We start from the raw sequence: 22,636 nt of genomic DNA on the forward strand, positions 1-22,636 counted from the left end.
AGTTACAACTACAGATTCCCAAGGATTAGTTGTGGGTGGAAGACATGAAACAGTCCTAGACAGTCCATCGGTGGGCTCACTCACGCCAATTGCCAATCAACTAAACATTCATGCTTTTAAGGGTGTTGGAGGAAAAACACATCACCAATATGTAGACTTCACATCAGCATTAATGAGGGCTGGAATTCAAACCCTGGATCCTTGTAGGAAGTGGTGCCAATCCTTGTGCCATTTGTTCATTCATTTATAAAACTAAATTTCTCTTAAATGTTATCTAAAGTAATATATACATCTCTAATGTGAATTTGAAAAGTTAAAAAATTAAAATATATAAAGTAAAGGTTGATTTATACTTTTATATTCAATGCATTATATGTTATAGTGATTTTGAAATTGTACTTCAGTGTAAAAGTGCACATTACAATAAAGCCTATTTGAATAAAAACTGAAAATGGAGAAGCACTAGATAGATTAATGTACTATGTACCCATTTCTTACTAAAAATGTACATCTTTTTGCTTTCCTCTTAAAATTGCAAACTTGCCAAAATTTTTTCAAACTTGACTTTTGCTTTGCTGACATTTTTCTTTTCTCATTTAAATAATTCTACCAGTACTCCCTGCTTTATATGTAACTTATTGCGAGGTTACAATGCTTATAAATGTTGAGGTTAAATATTAAAAAAAAGAACGGACGTAGCTGATTCAAACGTGTGACTGAAATACCCGGAGTTGGTTTTCATTGGCTTGTTCACTAAGATCATAAAGTTTTGACATCGCTGTGTATAACAGTGTTGTGCTCATTTAGCTAAAGGAGCTGAGGTAACGAGAGGCGCCAGTCATGGAAGGTACGTAAAACTCAGTAGGTTGAATAATGTCACACGCAGTCGTTAGGCAAGTGGTGTTGGGTGCAGTGGGCTAAAGTAAACATTTAATGGAAAATAATATTGCTTATACAACTAACCTAAAACGTTTACAACTGCCAGGAACGCTAGATAAAAATCCGTTAACAGCGGATATGTGGCAATATACGCATTTTTGTCTGTTCTGACTGGCATGTGATTACATGTACGGCATATGCGCAATAATTAATCTGCATCAGTCGAAAAAGATTTTCATGTATTCCTTACCGCTGTGTGACCGCTATGTGAACAAGGATAATACAGGCGAAGGATCGCACAATTAAAGCGATCAGTGTTTCTTCATCGTTCATTAAGGAGTTTTAGGCATGTGGGGCACTTGTTTCATGTCCTGTCGTTTCATGAATCTTAAGGCAAGCATCGAAAGTTCATCTGAGTGTTTTGAAGGATCATTGCGTTGTGCGCGATGGTCTTTAACTCTTTTTTCTTTTTTTTCTTTTTTTTTTTTTTTAAATTAAATGAATGTTTTGGTATATTCCACAATGAGGAATACGCCCCGCCTCCACATGTTTGCGATTGGCTTTGTACAATTTACGCCTCTTCCGCCTGGTTGGATGTTCACTCGGCACGCCTACTCAGATTGTTCATAGAGTAATGTAGCCGTTGGGAGGGGCATAGACATATATAGATAGACGCCGCATTCACTGTGTTGCCCAGTCGACACGATACGTCAGCGCGTCCGCCATATTGCGGGTGGCAAAAGTGCCATTTAAATTAATACAGGTAAACGTGGAAACCGGGTTTTCTGATGAAAAAACAATAACGTTTAAAACAGTATCCTTTACACACAACAGATTTTGGCGAATCGTTTAAATGCAATATCAATTTATACACTAATAATGACAATTATTAAATAATAATAATTATTATTATTAAATAATTCCTCCCATATAAGTAACATTTCTCGGACTGCCTTCTTCCATCTCCGAAACATTTCTAGACTTTGTCCTGTTCTTATGCAACACAGTACTGAAGTATTGGTTAATGGCCTGGTCACCTCACGTATAGATTACTGTAATGCTCTTCTATCTGGCATCCCACAAAAACTTATCCCATCCCTTACAACTTCTTCAAAATTCTGCTACCAGGATAATAACTGGCTGTTCTAAATCCACTGAACATATTTCACATATTCTCTCTCAACTTCACTGGCTCCCTGTTAACTACAGAATACAATACCGAAATACTGCTTTTAACGTTTAAAGCTCTCAACAACCTCACTGATCTCCAACAGACTTACACTCCTCTCGCTCACTCAGATCCTCATCTGCAGCTCTACTTTCTGTACCGCACATCAGACTCAGTTCTATGGGAGCTCGAGCGTCTCTCATAGTGCTCCTCAACTCGGGAATTCTCTTCCCTCTCATATTCGTCAGCTCGATTCAATAACACAATTTAAAACTACCGTCTAAACTTATCTTTTCAAACTGGCATACCAATGGTGAATTTTGCACTGTTACTACCAGTTATCTTTGTTTGTGTTTCTTTTAACAGTGAAATGATACACTCAATGACAAAAATAAACAATTTTATTGTATACAAATTGGCTTAATAATTTCTGAAAATATTTCACTCATTCCTCTCTCAGTCTCTCTCTCTCACACACACACGCGCACACACACACACAATGTGGTTACTTAAATATATACAGGATAGGATCTAAAATCCATGAAACAGAACTGTCTTACATAGTTTTTTCCGTATGTTGCCACTCTGTAATTTGAGAGTATTCAGTCTGGCAATATGGTGCAGCCTTAGTTTGTGGAAGACAGACACAACTAAAGACATGAGCATAAAATGATCGTTGTCAATTTCAAACTGTGTTTCCTCAATGTGCTCTTTGAGAAAAAACACATCATCTGAACCAATCTCAGCCCGAACAAACTGATTGATCAAAGATACACTGACAGCTTGCCCTAATGTCGACTGTCGGATAACATGCTCAGCTACTTTGACCACCTTGACTGTACCCTCAGAAGGAATCATCAAACCTCCTTTGTTTTTTAATGTGAGCAAGTGGTAGCTGTGATCATGTGATGCCGACACAGCATCTGTTACCAAACTAGCATGGCACACATCACAGGACAGCTTTCTCAAAATCCTAGTCTAAGGGCTACCTCCCACTGCTTCCTGAGGTGGATTTCTTTGGGAAACTTTCAAAGTTTGAGAAATATTAACAGCTAACAACAATCTACATAGTTAGTGACTAAATAAGTTTAGCCAAAACGATGTTTGGAGGCTCACTTGAGCACATAAATGCATATCTTTGCAAGCTTAGCCTGGTGTAGCTAAAGTTAAGATTATAAAACGGGATTTTCTAATGGCCAAATATAACCAAAACAATTGTTCAGCCTTACCTATGAAATGTAATCCCTGTGATCTGGTTTGGAGAGTACAGCAGTTTGTACAATCCCAAGCAGCACATGCGTGAGGCATCTTTATCCATTACTTCACTCCACAGCAGTGCCACTCGCAATATGGTGGCGACATCAATGTACGATGCTGCTGGTCATGAGGCGTCTAGTGTTTCTATGTTTATGGGGGGGGATACAGTGACGCTATTCAGTTCAAGGGTGCAGGGATTTACCTGTAAATTCTTGGGAATAATTGCATGTATGAATGGGGGTTGTGATTCGCACCAGGTTGTTATTTGTAATAACAATGGGGGACAACAGTTACATTTTTTAATTTGATTTGTACAGTTATATTGTATAATTGTAATGACCCACAAGTTAGCCGCGATACCTCACTGATCCAAAAACCTCACTGTCTATATGGAGTTTGTATGGTCTTATCTTTTCTATGTCTGTTTTTCTTCATGTGCTTTGGCTTTCTTCCCATATCCCATGGTTGGCTGATTGACAACTGTTTAGGTAAATACTAGGGGGCTCCGCCCCCTGCTCGCTTCGCTCGCCAACCCCTGGTGTCGGGAATGACAAAGAGCGTGATGTATGAATGAGATATAGAATAGTGTGACAGTGTAGATGATGCAAATAGAAAGCAAACAATAAAGTGTGTGGCACAGTGTAAAGGTTTATTAGAAAATTTCTTTGTACATGCCGTTTAAGTGTAAAAGGTAATTCCAGCTCAGAACTTGTAAGGTCATTTAAGATGGTTATTGTTGTGATCAGAGTCAAGTTTGTCAGAGCTTAGAAAGAGTTGTGTCTTTCCAGGAAGTAATGGAATGACTTGGGTATTTATGTTTTCCACATTAATATTTTTTGGACATAATATAGTGCGTCGTGTTAAAAGGGGCATTTGGTCTAATGAGATTGCTGTTCCAAATCTCTCTGTAACTAAGTCGTCGCAGATAAAGGCTTGAGGAATTGTAATAATATGTGTCTGAAGTCCATCTGTATTGGTGAGTGTACCATCTCTCAGTTGTAATAAGCAATTGTTATGATCTGGTTCTGGACATCGTATCTTTTTTACTAACTGTATCTTTTGAAAGCAATGCCAATTGTCTGCGTATTTTAAGGTGCACTGAACAATAGCTGAGTGCATGGCATCTGGAAGAATAGCTAATCACTGTCTAAAATCTCCTCCTCATAAAAGTACCTTTCCTCCAAATCGAATATTATTATTCATAAACGTTTGTTCATGCCATTGAACATTCATCAATAAACAACATTTTTTCAAGACGGATGTCACGTGCAGTGCCACCGTTAATGTTCATAGTGGATTCCGATTTGTAGGATCTAATGTAGTTGATAAAGATTTCACTTTCAGGTACATCATCAGTTATAAGCTTCTGTAGATATTCAGTATATGAATGTAAAGAAGGCAGTGTAATTTGACCCTTTTGACAACAACGTGTAAATGTATAACTTGTATTGCCAGTTGTTTCTTGAGGGAAGTGAACTGAATGACAATGATTGCAAATGACATTCATTAATCCGAATGAATTTTCCTGGTGTATGTTTTGCTTGTGCCGTTTGAGAGGCGCGTTGTTGCATGTGTAGTATTTGGGACGTGTTGTTTTGGAGCTGTAATCGATTTGCCTGTGCTGTGTGAGAAGCCCGTTGTAGCCTTCGCTTCCATTAACGTATGTCCGAGACGGGAGGTGTTTCGTTTTGAATCCGTGCCTGTTGCGATGCAGCACTTTGATTGATAGTTTGCGTCATGTGGATCTAGGATGTAGATTTGTGCATATTAAATGAACTATTGTAGGATCTAATGCAGTTCATAAAGTTTTTACTTTTAGGTACATCGTTAGTTAGAAGCTTTAGTTGAGCTTTGCGTTTTTGGAGTCGAGTCATTTTTTCTTTTAGAAATATGGATAAGTAATAAGGAGTATTGCACTCACTGTTAATATGGAGCCTTTTCTGCGGTTGAACGGTTAATAGTGCCTTATTGTAATGAGATCCACCTATGCTGCATAGCCGTCTATTTTGTTGTTTCTTTCGTGTTCGTGTGTTTGTTCCTGTTATCCTTTCCTTTTCGTTTTGTACCCGTGACCGTGTATTCATGACTTGTTTCTTTCTCAGCATGCGAAATATGGATAAGTAATAAGGAGGATCGCAGTCACTGTTAATATGTTTCCTTTTCTGCAGTTGAACGGTTAATAGTGCTTTATTGTAAGGAGATCCACCAATGCTGACACCTATGCTGTCTAGTGTGAAGGTGTTGATGTTCACTTTAGAATATGTGGCTTTGGGTGTCACTTCTTATGGATGTGTGTGTGTGTGTGTGGGGGGGGGGGCGTTGAGGATTGTTGTCGCGCGAGCGTCTTCTTTCTTTTTGTGTTTCTGTGTCTTGTTGAATCCCCCTGTTTGTGTGTGTCCCGTCCCTTGCTTGTAGGGTCTGTGGGGTGGTTTTGTGTTCTTTTTTTGTGTTCCATGGGCTTGTTGAATCCCCCTCTTGGTGTGTGTCCCGTCCGGTGTCTGTAGGGGGGGGGGGTGCCTTGCTGTTGTGCGCGAGCCTCTTTTTTTTTTTTTTTTTTTTTTTTTTGGGTCTAGTCTCGTGTGCAATGTGTTTCGTGCTTTGCCTGCGTTTCCTCATTTCTCCATTTTTCCTGTGCTCACTCCTTTTTTCTGTGGTCTTGTCCGCCTCTCGCGGCCCCTCATCCGCCTCTCTCGCCCTCTTTTGTCCGCCTTTCTCGGCTCCTCAGCCGACTCTCGCGGACTCTTTTTGCGCCTGCGCAGTACGTCTTTTTGCAGCTACGGCCCATTGCCGGATGTGCCTGCGTCCATCATCCGGTTTAGCATTCTCGGTTAGTAATATGGATAGCTATAGTTAAATAAATATGGTAATGATAGAATCAAATTTTCATGGCAATAGATGATCGGCTGTATCTTTGACTTTTGCAAAGCAGTCCTCCAACCATTCTACTTATATTATATATTAGTTATTTTAAGCAAGCAGAAATGAGTTCAATAAAATATTTTGGTGTAAGTAAGTAAGTAAGTGCATGAGGTGGTGGGGTTTAGTATAATGTGAGAAAAATTATAATGGCACATACTGTATGTGCAGAATAATACCATTAAGCCAATTATATACACTGATATTGGGCATCTATTGTACATTATAATTATGGGTCATCTATAACTAGAAAATGCCTACAAACTTGTTAGGCGTTTTATTTGTTTATTTGTTTGTTTTTATAAAATACTCTACTTACTGTAATGCTTCTTTGGGAGACCCCATAGTGAACAACAAAAATGGCTGCAAGCAGTAACCACACTGTTGTTTTATCATTCAGATCCTGTTGTGAAAGAGTTAATCTTAAAATGTCAGCAAGCAAGAGCCCGAGCCTATTGTCCATACAGCAAATATCCAGTTGGAGCTGCTTTGCTAACCAAGGAAGGCAAAATATTTCAAGGTGAGTTGAGGCCAAAATACATAGGCCAATGTTCTTGCAGGCCATGGCTGTTCTATTTAGATTTCTAAAGTGAAGTGTATCTTCGCAATGAACTTAAAAACTGAAAAGTGACCACCTTCAAGTCTAACGTTATTGTTCCTTTCCAGAAAGGCATATTTAACATTTTCCAGATGAGGTATAACAGATGCCTGTGATAGAGTTTAGTAAGGACAGGAGGTTTATCGGGAGATGGATCAGTAGTTTGGTAACTAACAATGACAATGCAAAAAGAACCCATTTTTAAAATTATATTCTCACATTACCACCAATTTATATTTTGATTTTCATCAATTATCTCAATGATTTGTATCTGAAAGGATGAAATTTCTTGTTTCTTTTCTGAGTTTCTATATATACTCACCTTTTGTTTTAGAAGCGATCTTCATAATTCAGCTCATACACAGTTACAGTGCAAGCTCAGCTTAGTTAATATAGCCAGATTTTTCAGATTTCCTGTTATATGCTCAATGCATTTTCTTATCTGAGAAAATATGTCTTTTTGGATTATTTAAAATGTTCTCTGTCCCTGGTGCCACTAGTTTGTTTCTGGGTTGCTTGGGTCAGCCCTTGGACCCTGCAGCATTTTTTGGCATACCTTAATTAATTCTTAGAAGGTGCCTGAACATCAACACTATTTTGGGGTAGTCACCATCTTTACTAATGTACAATGTGACCTAGCACTCATGCACAAACCAGCACTCACACAGGACTGATTTGAAATCATAAATCTTTAGCATAAAAGTGACAAAAAAAAAAAAAAAAACCTGCTCACGCAAACAGGAGAAGAATTTGCAGGCATCACCACCAAGCATCAGATTCAAGCCAAAAGTGCAGAGTCTGGGCTAAGTACTTCTCCACCTTTCCTTGCACAATGATGTTCTCAACTGTGCAGTTCTCTTTATTTAAATGCAGCCTTCTCGGAATACAATAATCTTCTATAGGGTAGCCTGTAAAACGACATCTCTACTGAAAGAAAACCCAGTTTCATCTCAGAATTGATCTGTTTATGGATAGTGTTAAAAAGACAATAGATATGACAACCCTTTCAGTGTTCTTTATCTGTAAAATATAGTAGCATGTTGGTAGTATTGATTTGTGTTTGGTCTGTACTGAGTAGAAACTTCTTCTACTTTGGGCAGAAGCTCCTTGTAGGGTTTCCCAAGGCAAACAGGTTCTAGATGAAGGGATTCAATGCAATTCACAAGCCCCTAATGATGCCAATGCACACATTTTAAAACAGTACCCCAGGTGGTCTGGGGTTACTGGAGTCTGTGCCTGGAGCCAGTCCTGTGGGCAGTGCCCCATACAATGTTGTAGTATGGAAATGACCAAAAGGTAAGAAAGAAAGCTGCAGGGATACCAGTAATTGTTAATGATCACTTTATTGTGTGACCTGCTGTGGATGTTAATATACCACCTTGATTCTCCAGTTGTAAGACCACAGGGAGCGACACTGCGAGTGATCAAGGTCCTCCAGTGTCAGTCACACTGTCTCTTCATTACTAGTCATTCTTCAGGTTTGTCTAGCAGTTGTCCTGACACCCTTTTATGTCACTCATCTGTCAAAGCTCCCACCTCTCCCAGCTGCTGCCAGGACCTCCACTGTGTGGTTTCCTCGTACTCTGACCTTAACAATAGTACTCTCTGTACTGATGGTAATTCTGTGCAAAGTGTACCATCTACTGGGTTTTCCATGAAGTTGTCGCCTATACTTAACACTAATCACTTTCAAAAGACAAAATAGCAAGCTAAGATTTAACTATTTATAATAGCTAATACAGCGGTGTCCTGCCCTGATGATGTTGAGGTGTAGACAATGGCTTCCCAATACACTGTAATTGAATAAGAAATTTTTGTGATTTTTTTTTTTTTTGCACAAAAAGTATTGAGTGAATTGTTATTAATTCATGTACTGCATTAATTTACCCCCACTTTTTTCATCTGTACTCCTTTTGATGCTTATTGTTTAGCTTACAAAGGTGTCCTTGAAGTTGCTGGTGCAACATTTCATGCAATTGATTTACCCTTCCTTTCTTTTCTGTTAAACTGGTAATGTGCACAGTGATGGTACACTTTGCTAATGGCGCAACTGAATTCTTTTATTAATGACCACTTTCCATTTTTTATTTGGATTTGAAGTAAATGCGCAATAGGTACTAGATAGGGAGGTAAACTGCTATGAAATTTTAGGTTAGAATGTAAGGACCACCTCTTTCCAATTTTCAAAATGTTAAACATAAGGAAGTATCATGGCACAGGTGTTAACTGAAGCAGCTTCACATTTCTAAGGAGCAGAAATGAAGATCTGGGCCCGTATTTATCAGAATTATTCCTAGAAATTGCACTTAAACTCTGAATAGGATAACAATTTGTCCTACCCCAGAGTAGGACATGTGAATTATTTATAAAGCGTTGTACTCTTACTCCCAACTAGGAGAAGGAGTTCACATTTGAATGACATCATAATTTTTCACACCCTGAAACACAAAGTCGTATTTATGAAGGTATTTTGCAGGTTCCTTGGAAATTGTGATGACATTTTATAGTTTTCTGATAATAACACTTCACAACAAAGATAATAATAATAATAATAATAATAATAATAATAATAATAATTAAAGAAGAAAATGGACAAGATAATAAGTTAGGATTTTGTGCTAACAGGTTAAGAGCATGCACTGATTACAGTGCATTGCCACATCCACCACACAGCAAGCCACCCAGACTGAGATCCGAGTGCAGCCATACAATGGGTGACACCTCAGCACCACACTGGAACACTGAGAGTTTTTTTTACAGTGGGTGGAGTGCCAATCCTGCCACCAACCCCCAAGTTTTCCCTGCAAGTTGGAGGACCTGCTTGCAGGATGCAGATTAACATCATACCCAGGACGAAGCAATTACAGGTTAAGGGCTTTGCTCAGGGGCCCAACAGAGTAGAGTCACTTCTGGCATTTAATGAGAGTCAAACTGGAAACCTTCTGATTACCAGCACAAATCCCTAGCTTCAGAGCCACCACTCTGCCCAGTTGTACTAAGCTGCATATAATTGTTTCCATTTAAGAATAGTACTGTAATGGTCACCAAGATGGAAACACTGAAACACACACACTGAATGAGAGTACAGCCCGATAATGGATATGTTTGCTTTCAGAAGAATCACCTTCTTGCTGTTATGGCCACGGGAAATGTCTCGGAAAGTAAGTTGTACTGAAACTAGCAACAATGCTGTTTGTGAAGTCTCATTCATTCTTACTGTGTTCCTGATTATCTTCCACTGTGCCATGCCATGCTCCCCTTAACTTCTACAAGGCTCTATTTATTGATTGTCCTGGGGTTCTTTTTCTACCTTCTTGAACCTTCCTGGGCTTGTAAAGTGTAATGCAGATATTCCAGAAGTTCATGGAATGCTGAGCTCAGTGTACCTGTGTAACATTTTGGTGATAATCACCCATCCAGCCCTGCCTATCTTCAGGGTAATATACTGGCTACTACAGAGCAGTTTGCATCCATGACCACCTGAGTGTTGATACAGATGCATGCTCATCCACACTTGGGGCAATGATCTTTATGTGCATACCAGTTTGCATGAATGCAGCTTGCTTTAATAATTTTTCACGTGGAGTGGTGAGGAAATGTATGAATCTGTAAATTACCTCATACATTGTAAGGGCATTCAAAGTTTGGTGCAAAATTTGAGAAATGGTTGGTTGTGACATACCCAAATCATTGCTGTTGCAAAGTGTCAATTTAAACGTAACATTACCAACATTTTTATTTCAGCAGCAGTGCATGGCTTCTCCATGTAGATAGAGTAATCACACAATATACAAGATTTGTTATGAATATTATTCCATCTCTGTGAAATTGATACAGTGGTGTGAAAAACTATTTGCCCCCTTCCTGATTTCTTATTCTTTTGCATGTTTGTCACACAAAATGTTTCTGATCATCAAACACATTTAACCATTAGTCAAATATTACACAAGTAAACACAAAATGCAGTTTGTAAATGGTGGTTTTTATTATTTAGGGAGAAAAAAAAATCCAAACCTACATGGCCCTGTGTGAAAAAGTAATTGCCCCCTTGTTAAAAAATAACCTAACTGTGGTGTATCACACCTGAGTTCAATTTCCGTAGCCACCCCCAGGCCTGATTACTGCCACACCTGTTTCAATCAAGAAATCACTTAAATAGGAGCTGCCTGACACAGAGAAGTAGACCAAAAGCACCTCAAAAGCTAGACATCATGCCAAGATCCAAAGAAATTCATGAACAAATGAGAACAGAAGTAATTGAGATCTATCAGTCTGGTAAAGGTTATAAAGCCATTTCTAAAGCTTTGGGACTCCAGCGAACCACAGTGAGAGCCATTATCCACAAATGGCAAAAACATGGAACAGTGGTGAACTTTCCCAGGAGTGGCCGGCAGACCAAAATTACCCCAAGAGCGCAGAGGGACTCATCCAAGAGGTCACAAAAGACCCCAGGACAACGTCTAAAGAACTGCAGGCCTCACTTGCCTCAATTAAGGTCAGTGTTCACGACTCCACCATAAGAAAGAGACTGGGCAAAAATGGCCTGCATGGCAGATTTCCAAGACGCAAACCACTGTTAAGCAAAAAGAACATTAGGGCTCGTCTCAATTTTGCTAAGAAACATCTCAATGATTGCCAAGACTTTTGGGAAAGTACCTTGTGGACTGATGAGACAAAAGTTGAACTTTTTGAAAGGCAAATGTCCCGTTACATCTGGCGTAAAAGGAACACAGCATTTCAGAAAAAGAACATCATACCAACAGTAAAATATGGTGGTGGTAGTGTGATGGTCTGGGGTTGTTTTGCTGCTTCAGGACCTGGAAGGCTTGCTGTGATAGATGGAACCATGAATTCTACTGTCTACCAAAAAATCCTGAAGGAGAATGTCCGGCCATCTGTTCGTCAACTCAAGCTGAAGCGATCTTGGGTGCTGCAACAGGACAATGACCCAAAACACACCAGCAAATCCACCTCTGAATGGCTGAAGAAAAACAAAATGAAGACTTTGGAGTGGCCTAGTCAAAGTCCTGACCTGAATCCAATTGAGATGCTATGGCATGACCTTAAAAAGGCGGTTCATGCTAAAAAACCCTCAAATAAAGCTGAATTACAACAATTTTGCAAAGATGAGTGGGCCAAAATTCCTCCAGAGCGCTGTAAAAGACTCATTGCAAGTTATCGCAAACGCTTGATTGCAGTTATTGCTGCTAAGGGTGGCCCAACCAGTTATTAGGTTCAGGGGGCAATTACTTTTTCACAAAGGGCCATGTAGGTTTGGATTTTTTTTTCTCCCTAAATAATAAAAACCACCATTTACAAACTGCATTTTGTGTTTACTTGTGTTATATTTGACTAATGGTTAAATGTGTTTGATGATCAGAAACATTTTGTGTGACAAACATGCAAAAGAATAAGAAATCAGGAAGGGGGCAAATAGTTTTTCACACCACTGTATGTTTTTATGAGTTCGTTATTGTCCAGCATTTTCAAAACCTTTCCTGATATGTATGAACCAATCTCTACCTGAACATCAACTTCTGGAAGCTCCTAGTGAGCTAGGACAGTTAAGGACGAGCTCTCCAAAATCCTTTTGAAGTTAGAAGTAGATTCCTAAATTTACAGTCCTCTGAGATTTTTGAGCCAGTTACTACAATTTTCTTACCTTGAGACACTTGATAAATACAGGCAGTGGTCTGATGTGTACATTTTCCCAGTGCACGTATCTCTGTTTTCTTTTTCGATTGGTCTCATTCCACCGGCATTCCAAAGATGCATGTATTAGATTAGCTGACAATTCTAAATTTGCCCAGGGACTGAGTGTGAATGTGTACTTGGTGGACTGAGTGTTATCCAGGATTCTTCTTGTTTTCTTACAACTGCTCCTACCCTGATTGGCTCCACTAATTATACATGGAATAAGACAAAGCTAATTTAGAAAAGGAATGGATGGAAATATAAAATAAGACAGAAGTAAACCACAAGGGTGCAGTGTTTTTCCTTTTATTAGTAGGTGTAAGCTGATCAATAGAGGCCTGTGCGCTATAATGCTGCCTAAAGAAAAAAAACTATAGAAATGTAGTTTCTCTGGTTTTGGACATGCTTTTATATTACTTAAAGGAATAAACTTGTACGTATCACTTGGTATAGTCATACTGCTGCTGCTTTGAAACAAGGAGACAGAGGTTCATATTCCAGGTGTTCCCTGTGGAGAGTTTCCATGATCTCCCCATGTTTGGGTCGGTTTCCTCCCACAGTCCAAAGACATGCAAGTTACATTTACTTATTTGGCTGACACCTTAATCCAAAGCAACTTACAACTTTTATGATACAATTGGTTACATTTCTTTTGGTTTAGCACTAGCAGGTCAAGGGTCTTGCTCATGGTTATATAGTCTCAATAGTGAGATTTAAACCCACACCCTCAGAATTTGAAGTCCAAAGCCTTAACCACTACACTACCCTGCCTGTCTAGGTGTCTGTGTCTGTCTGTTAGGTAAACAGGTGTTGCTGAATTGCCACCTGATGTGTGTGTGGGCGTGATCACCATGCAATAGACTGGTGCCCTGTACAGGTGGTTTTCCTGCAACCATGTCCTGGATAAGCTGGTTAAGAAAAGGGATGGATGTTTCTCTTACTTCTGCTCAATGCCAGTCCTTTACAAAGCTTTTAAAGTTTGATGAGCAACATTCAGTTCCTTACTCAAAGTGGTAAGTTACTATGATTGTCGTATGACATTTGTCTGGCCATTTCAGAGAATGCCGTTAAGCTTTACTAAAAGTTTATCTGATTCATTTTTACATCTCCTATTTCTTCAGCCCACAAAAGATTATCAGCATCACCCTATTAGATAAAGTCATTTTTCACTGTCAAGCTCTAAAAGCATGAGAGATATACAGTAGATCAGGGTGTCAAACTTGGATCCTGTAGGACTATAGCAGCTGCAAGTTTTTGGTCGAGTTTGTGATGAGAGGGGTTTGTGACATTCCATATTTTTAATTAATAATCAAGAGTCCCCAAGCGTGCAAGCTCCAAGTGGGCGCAGGTGACATAGAATTCTTCAATGATGTTTTCTTACCAAATGCCACTGCACTGATAGTAAACATGTCTTTCCTTTTTCTTTCATTCCTTAGGATGCAATGTGGAGAATGCATCTTACGGCCTCACAGTGTGTGCAGAAAGAACTGCTATTCAGAAAGCCATCTCTGAAGGCTACAGAGAGTTCTGTGCCATGGCAATCAACTGGTAATTCACCCTTTTTATTTAGCAGGTTAATATAAAGGATGGCATGGTGGTCTAATGGTTAGCAATGCTGCCTCTTAGCCCTATGGATGTGTATCCAGCATCAATTATCTGAATTTCCATGGCACTTCAGGGAGCTCACCTGGTGGTGGAAGTGGAGGTCATGCAGATTTCAAAAGGTTCACAAAATTTTTCTCACAATATTACACACATCTGTTTATATATAATGCTGGTAAAGTATGCAAGGGACAGTAAGCTATGAAGAAGAGGAAAACTAATCCTTGAGGGCAACAACCTCTGGGAGTTCTTGCTAGTCGTGAACTGAGCTACTCAAATTGGCAAAGTTCAACTTCCAGCACATAACCCCCCCCTTTGATCACAACAGATGGCCCAACCATCCATCTGCCTGCATGTCATTCCAAGTTATACTTTGTGATGCAGTCGGGAGGTCAGCCTAACTTGAACTGCAGCTTAATCATTTTTAGAGTGCCTGCTGCAACACTCTGGAGTTTGATGTTAAATGTACTGTTGCAGAATGATCTGCCCTCATAAAGTGAATATTGGTCTCCGCTAACACTGCCTACTGAAGCAAAAGTGGAGGTGTATGGCCAGCAGGAGCAGTGCGGACAGTCAGTTTTTCATGCAATAGAGAACACAAGCACATTCGAATAAGGTTTTTTCAAAAATATCCCAGAATTTTCCAGTTTACAGCTTTTGACACTGTAACAAAATGAGACACAAAAAGATAAATGGATTGGCACTGGATAGTGAACCTGTATATTGCTGATGGCAAAATGACTGAAAAAATTGAATAAACATAGACAACAGGCAAACATGCACGACGGCTGGATGAAGTGTCTTTGCAGACAAGAGTCTATTGACCAATTCATTTTAGATTGCTCTAGGTTTTAAAGGTCTCATGATGGGAGGAGGCAGGGTTATTGGCAGGAACAGAAATGACATCAGGGCTGTCCCGAGTATGAGAAAGAGAAAGGCATAACACCAACAATGCCCCCTCCTGGGTCAGCATTATATTACAGCTATTTAAAGAGCCTTGAAACTCTCTCCTAATTGTGTATGTGACAACACATGCATATTATTAACCTTTGAAATTATTCTGTGTATAGTATTCATAATGGAAGCAGACCAGACATAATAGTAGAAAATAATGGGTCATGACACAAGAATGAACGTAGTAAGTTTGAACATATGCTGTTGAGGCCAAAGTTTTCCATCCACCTTGGCTAAAGAGTTTCAGACTCAGTGTTTCAAAACTCCACACATGTCCTGTTACCCTCTGATGAGTCAATCAAGGTATCTTCCTCATTTCCATAAGTGGTAATGTCAAAAGTAATAGCTCAGAGAAAGATTTATTTCAGATTTTTTTACTATAACAGATGTTTAGTGAGTCAAATGTTTACACACATTGTTAGTATTTGGTGACACTGTCTTTCAATTGCTTAAGTTGAATCAAATGAAAATCAAATGGGTTGCCTTCCACAAACATCTCACAATACGTGGCAGGAATTTTCACTCATTCCTCTCAACAGAACATGGCTTTTTCAGCTCAGCCCACACATCTACTATGAGATTCCAGTCAGGGCTTCATGATGGCCACTCCAATATTGTCACCTTGGTGTCTTTAAGCCATTTTGTTACACATTAGGAGGTATAAGTAGCATTATTGTTTTGATTGAAGCAAATTTGCGTCTAAGTTTCAAATTTCTGACTGAAGTCTTGAGGTGTTGCTTCAGAAGTTCTAGATAATCCTCCTTCCTCATGATGCCATTTTTTTTCGGAAGTGCCCCAGTCCCTTTATACTCACAGTACAACACTGCCACCCCCATGCTTAATAATAGAAACAGTGTTGTTTGACTTAAAAGCCTCACACTTCTTCCTCCTTACATAGTGGTAATCATTACAGCGAAACAGTTTTAAGTTTGTTTCATCTGACCATTGTTTGTCCTGTTGATCACCCACAGAATTCACTCTGGTTTCTTCATGTTGGTGTTAGAGTTGAGGCCTCCACTTTTTGTGACAGTCCATTAAGGACTCTCTTAATGGTGGATGTAGCTACTTTGGCACCTGATCTTCCCAACTTCTTCACCATTTCCTTTGTTGCTCTTTTGGGGTTTAGTTGAACCTTTTTCAACAAAGTTCATTCATACCTGGGAATTAATTTGTGCCTCATTCCTGAACGATGAAGTATCTGTGTGGCCCTTAGATATTTGCATTTACATATGTTTGTTTGTACAGAAGCTTGTGGTACCTACAGTTATTTGGAAATTTATCCTAAAGACGAATTGGAAATTTGGAGGTCCACCTCTTTATTCTGAGTTCTTGGCAGAGTTGATTGGAGTTTTCCATGGGATCAAAGGCAACAAGGCACTGGCTCTAAATGGTTGGGCCTTCAAATGCAACAACAGGTGCACTCCTAATTATCTCAAGCAAGACCATCTGCCAATCAGAGGCTTCAAAACTTAATTGCATCAATTTCTATAATCTTCCATGCTGTTGAAACACACCTTCAGCTTGGTGTATGTAAACCTTTGACACACTGAAAATCTGATTTCCTAAATAAAGGCTGAAATAAAGCTGTCTGTTACATTCTGTATTATAAAGTAGATACCCTAATTGACCTAAAATGGGTAAGGTGTAGTAACATGACATGTGTGAAATTATGAAACACTGAGTTTGGATATCTGTAGCCAAGGTGGATGGAAGTGTTTGGCCTCTACTGTACATACAGTAGCACTAGGCTGGTGCTTGCCTGCACCAACCCAATGGATTGTTTGCTCTTTATGTCACTTTTAGTTACGTTGCTGTTCTTGGAAGGATGGTTTAGAATTGGTGTTCATGTGTCTTTTGGCAGGCTTGCAGTTTTTATAGGCTCCCCTGCAGCAGATTCTGAAGCAATCCATTTGAATGATGGGATGTCAACTCATTTTGTTGGTGACTCATCCTCAGCCTGATGCAACTTCTCAATGATGTTATAGGATTTATGCCATGATAGCAAGTATGTCAGGAGAACTCAGTCATTTATTTATTTTATTTAACTCACACTTTTATCCAAATCAGCTTAGTGAGTCTGCACTCTCAACCACTGGAGGTAATAATGAAGGAGACAATGAAGACAAAACTTATGAATAATGCTGCATATTCTCTCTCTGACACACTAGCACTGGGAACTGTGACTGTGACTGCTCTTTTATCTTAAACTAAGTCAGAAACATTCACCTTTTTTGCAATTCTTATGTGATTTGAAGATGGTTGTTGTTTGCTACAATACTTCTTGAGCTTCTGTAAAAATAAGAATAAGAATTACATTTTATCTATCTATCTATCTATCTATCTATCTATCTATCTATCTATCTATCTATCTATCTATCTATCATCTGTCTGTCTTCATGTTTGGGGTTTGGGGCTACCTGGCACCCCCTAGCCTTCACAATATATACTGAGAAGAGAATCTTGTAACATTACATCACTAACTTATCAAGAACTGTACTCAGCCATGGCTATTTCACAGATAAAAGTGCTTTTTCACCTATCTATCTATCTATCTATCTATCTATCTATCTATCTATCTATCTATCTATCTATCTATCTATCTATCTATCTATCTATCTATCTATCTATCTATCTATCTATCTATCTATCTATCTATCTATCTATCTATCTATCTATCTATCTATCTATCGAAGCAGCTAGTCATAATGTGTCCTAGGCTGAGTCATGATGACATGACTGCCTCTAAGGGGTTTCTCATTCTAATCTCTGTGAAATGTCACTGGTATTATTTGTAGCATTAGGTCACAGATTCTACATTGTGTCTGTTTTGTAGTGACATGAAAAACAACTTTATCGGGCCATGTGGTGCATGCAGACAGGTGTTAATGGAGGTAAGTACTAACTGAGTTGTCCATAGCATCCCAAACCGATAATGCAAGTTAACACTGAAGGAGAAAAGCATGAGCTGGACTTAAAGGGCAAACCCAAATGGGAAGTTTAAATACAGAAGCTACATTTTCCACACTAAATTGAAAATCAGCTGTCCTCTGGATTGGTTATCCATTCCTTTCCCTTGTGAGTAATTGCCCTTCAACTGTAGCCTATCCACTTCAGCATGTAGTGCATTGCATACTGAGAGGTGCCCATCTGCACATCACTGTTGTCAGGTTTAAATTAAGACCTCCACAGGCTTCAAGGTGTCAAAGCTCAAAAGGCTCCTCCTCATCTCATGTCACTATCCCCATTGATGACACCCTCACCAGGCACACACATATATTCACAAATTATGAACATTACATATGTCAATAATAAATCATGTATGGAGACTGAAGTAGAAATAAAGTCCAAAACTGTATATTGGATCAGATTTACCTTCCTTATTTTTGTTCATTTGTGTGTTGCAATAAATGTAACAAACATACTGATGAATACAACATTAAATCTCCAAGTGATTTGATATCACAGTTAGCGGACATCAGTTAAATATTTAAAAAGGTCTATGCCACTTTGTGGTAACAGGGTATTTTGGGGCCACATAAAACAAAAGACCAGAACGGAGGTCTTTTTTTGGGTCTGGTCTTGTGTAGTGCATCTTATCTCCTGCAGTGGTGGTGTTGTCTGTCACATTGTTCTTCTTGTTTATATTAGCGACTCCATAGAACTAGACTGTAAATTGATGGCAAGCTACTAAAAGGGTGACATCAGCCCTCTCATGGGTAACTTCATTCTCATTAGTCTCAAGTGCAGTATTTATATCTTGTTCAATGTACTTGTTCAAGTCATTATTCCTTTTAAATGTTAGGTGTAGTTTTCAGCAAAACAGTGTCTTTTGCGTCTTATCTTTTTTAATTTTTTTGTTTTAATTGCACCACTGGGCTCTCATTTTGAATGACCATCCATGTTGACTTCTTTTTTATTGTAGCCAAGTAACACAAAATGTACAAAGTCATAAAAGTGTCCTATCAGACAGCTCTGATTTTGCCCCAGCTATGTCAACCAGCCTAGACTCATATTTTTCCTTTGAAAGATTTATAGGTCTGAGTAGATCAGTCTGTAATCATGTTGATCAAAGTGAGGCAGCGGTGTGTGCTGGATAGAAGATTGCTGTAAGGGCCTGTAATTGGACTTTTCCTGTTATTAGGCATTTCATCTCTCACAAAAGCGAAGGCCCTTTTGTGAGTAGGGCTCTATGGTGTGCACCCAAGTCACCCTGCTGGTAGATCTGGTCATGACTGTTGTAAAGAGCTGTTATTTGAGTATGTGTGGTCTAGCCTAAAAAAATCTCTGACCATTTTCTCTTGACCTCCCTCATTAAAAATGTGTTTTTGCACACAGACTTGTCACTGACTAGATGTCTGTATCTATTACAATATTCTCTATAAATGTCTAGAGACTGTGACTATGAAAATCTCAGGAAGACAGCTATTTCTGAGATGCTGTAGCCACCACATGTGGCACCAACAGTCATACCACTGTCCAAATCACTAATCACATATCCTACCCATTCTAATGTTCATAGTAGGGTATATGAGAGGAATGGTTAAAAAGGATAGAGCAGAAGACGTGAAAGATGACCCAAAGAGATTCTTTCAATGTTTCAGTAGCAAAAGAATGGTCAAGGATTAAGTGAATAGTACTAGGAATAGTAAGGCTGAGCTAGAATTAAAAAAGACAACGAAACAGCAATTCTTTGAACTTGCAAATTTGTATGTGTAAGTTGATAACTTCCTAAAATTAACAGGGACTACAAAGGAGTGTCAAGTACTGCTTAAATTAAATGGGCTAAAGCATTAAAATCACCAGGACCATATAACATTTATCCTCAAGTACTTAAGGAAGTTATTGAATACAGATATAAACCTTTGGCACATATTTTCCAAAAATTACTGTGCACTGGTGAAATTCCTAAAGACTGAAGGCTAGCAAATATTATCCTATTGTATAAAAGAGTGATCAGGCTGATCCAAACAACTACAGGCCAGAAAGTTTAACGTATAATTGCTAAAGAAAAGATCCAGCTGCCACGACTCTCACCTGGAAAAATGATCAAAGAAGATAAAATGTGATCCAGCACCCACTGTCTAGAACAGGTGTATTAGCAAATAGTCAAAAAGCTTGTTGGGCCGAATGGTCTTTCTAATGTTCCAGTGTTCCTTCCACACAACAAGTAACACTTCAGACCATGTCAGGTGTTCTAATAATGCAGTCAACTGAGTGTACAGATAAAGACACAATAACTTGTCTTCTTAAACCTTAACAATGCGGAGGTTCTCATTGCAGCCCTGTACCCAATTGGGACCCCAATGTTATAAAAGGATCAAACAGCGGAGAAAAGACATATCAATCATTTGGCTTAATTTCTGGTTCCTATTTCTCCTTATAACATGTTTTCCTTGTCTCTAATTACAGTTCACTCCACACTGGGATCTATACTTAGTTAAACTGGACGGAACTTGCGAGAAGACAACATTGAAAGAGATTCTGCCTTATGCCTTCTCTCCGCTTGATCTGGAAGCAAAATAATTCAATGAGAAACTGGACAAAAGGCTGCCTCACCCACACCCTCAAATCTGTTGTATCTTTAGAATCCTAAAAATACCTTTGATTAACTACTTCCATAAATATTGATGCTAATAACCACTCATATCAGTACTGATTACATAATCCACACTTCCACTTTTAATCATCTGTCACAAATTTCTAAAAAGTATTGGATCATGCCGAATCCTAAAAAGGGTGTTTTCATTTCATGCTTTTAATTCATACAACTACATAAAGTCCACCAAATGAAAGCCAGATCACTTCTGCCTCGCAGTTAGAAGACCCAGGTTCGCTTCCCAGGTCCTCCCTGCATGGAGTTTGAATGTTCTCCCCGTGTCTGCGTGGGTTTCCTCCAGGTACTCTGGTTTCCTCCCACAGTCCAAAGACATGCAGGTTAGGTGGATTGGCGATTCTAAATTGTCCCTAGTGTGTGCTTGGTGTGTGGGTGTGTGTGCGCCCTGGGTTTGTTTCCTGCCTTGCACCCTGTGTTGGCTGGGATTGGCTCCAGCAGACCCCCGTGACCCTGTAATTAGGATATAGCGGGTTGGATAATGGATGGATGGATGAAAGCCAGATTATTAATTTATTATATGGTGTTTACTGGCTCATGATGTAAATTTTATGCTCCACTAAAAATATGCAGAAGTGGGTTCTGAAGCAGTAAAAACAAGACATGTTTTGGGATTATTGTTTAATCCTTAGCTTGATTCTGTGTACTTGTATATGTGACTGAAAAAATACTGTATCTTGCAAAACATTGATGCTGGAAAGAATCATAAAACAAATAAATGTTTTTTGTATGAATGCTTTTTGCATTCTTTATTGAAATCTAAACATCTATTTTTCAGTCTTTATTTCATAATATAGGTCTCAGAGACATACAACAAAAACTAATGAACAATATTACTAAATAAACAGAAATAATAATACATTTAATTTCATAGAACCAAAAAAATGAATGTTGCCTTATCTGCCAAATGTAGGGTACAGTAGTGAGGAACTTAAAAGTTCAGAAAGGGACTGAAAAACTTTGACTAAAAATTTTAATTAATTTATTAATCCCACTGTGGTTGAGCGAGGAATGACACCAGTCCAAAGCGTAAATCACCCCTTTTAACAACTTTGGAAAAATCATCAAAATAAACAGGGGCACGGTTGCACTAAAACAGAACATAAACTCGCAGGCTGCACTGCCTTCTCAAAAATTTCAGGTAAGCTCAGGTAAGTGGTGTAGCTTCAGTTGAGAGCTCTGTTGTGAGGCTGGCCCAAGTCCAAACTGAGAGGCCACCTGGCCAGAAGGGGTGGATTCAGTTGCCCTCATTGGGCATCTTCTTTGAGCTGTGGATGGAAAATAAAACGATACCAATAGCAAGAGCACCAGCTTGTGTCCTAGTGTGGTATTACTTATCTCAGGTAAGCTAGAAAAATGATCTCTGACACCACTTAATCCAGTTCCAGAGTTGTGGGACAATGGAGCACATCCTTGCAACACTGGTTAGTAGGTAGGAAGCAGCTTTGGATGGAAACCCAGTTCATTGCACACCAGTACACATACCAATATTCATTTTTAACAAGCAAATTTTGAGCCACCAATTAATATAACAGACAACTGATTTGAACTGTAGGAGGAAAATTGGAGCACACACAGTTTTAATGCTAACTACAAGATTAAGTAGTAAAGAATAAAATTAAACTTTAAGAACAAGAAGTTGCTAAAAGAGATCAAAATACAGTATAATCAAATCTGCTTGACAAAAAATAAATGCAAATATCAATGCAAGCCCAGATTAAGAAAGTATAAGCCATTCCAAAATTGTTTGTAAAGAGTTGGTTCATCAAGAAGCACATGAACATCAGTAGACTGAGAGCCAAATGGGTTATCAGATGGGTGCTCACTCCACAGCTTAGGTGCAAGAACTGAGAAGCATCATGCAGTTTTAGAACATCTGGGGAATGAGAGACTGATGGTAGATGGTCAAAGAATCAGTTAAACTTTCTGTGTGGATCTATAGAGAGGCTTGTTACTG

The 22,636-nt window shown here is 38.9% G+C and overlaps 1 protein-coding gene across 1 annotated transcript; it reads left to right on the top strand.

Moving 5' to 3' along the window:
- The first annotated feature begins 701 nt into the window (after nucleotides 1-701).
- Nucleotides 702-21,413, top strand: LOC114648970 (cytidine deaminase-like). The gene is made up of 5 exons (XM_028798333.2): nucleotides 702-847; nucleotides 6,621-6,740; nucleotides 13,949-14,060; nucleotides 17,902-17,959; nucleotides 20,478-21,413. The coding sequence occupies exons 1-5, from the start codon at nucleotides 841-843 to the stop codon at nucleotides 20,589-20,591; spliced, it is 411 nt and encodes a 136-aa protein (XP_028654166.1). The 5' UTR covers nucleotides 702-840; the 3' UTR covers nucleotides 20,592-21,413.
- Nucleotides 21,414-22,636: the final 1,223 nt, after the last annotated feature.

The sequence above is a fragment of the Erpetoichthys calabaricus genome, chromosome 3 (genome assembly GCF_900747795.2).
Source record: "Erpetoichthys calabaricus chromosome 3, fErpCal1.3, whole genome shotgun sequence".
Lineage (NCBI taxonomy): Eukaryota > Metazoa > Chordata > Cladistia > Polypteriformes > Polypteridae > Erpetoichthys > Erpetoichthys calabaricus.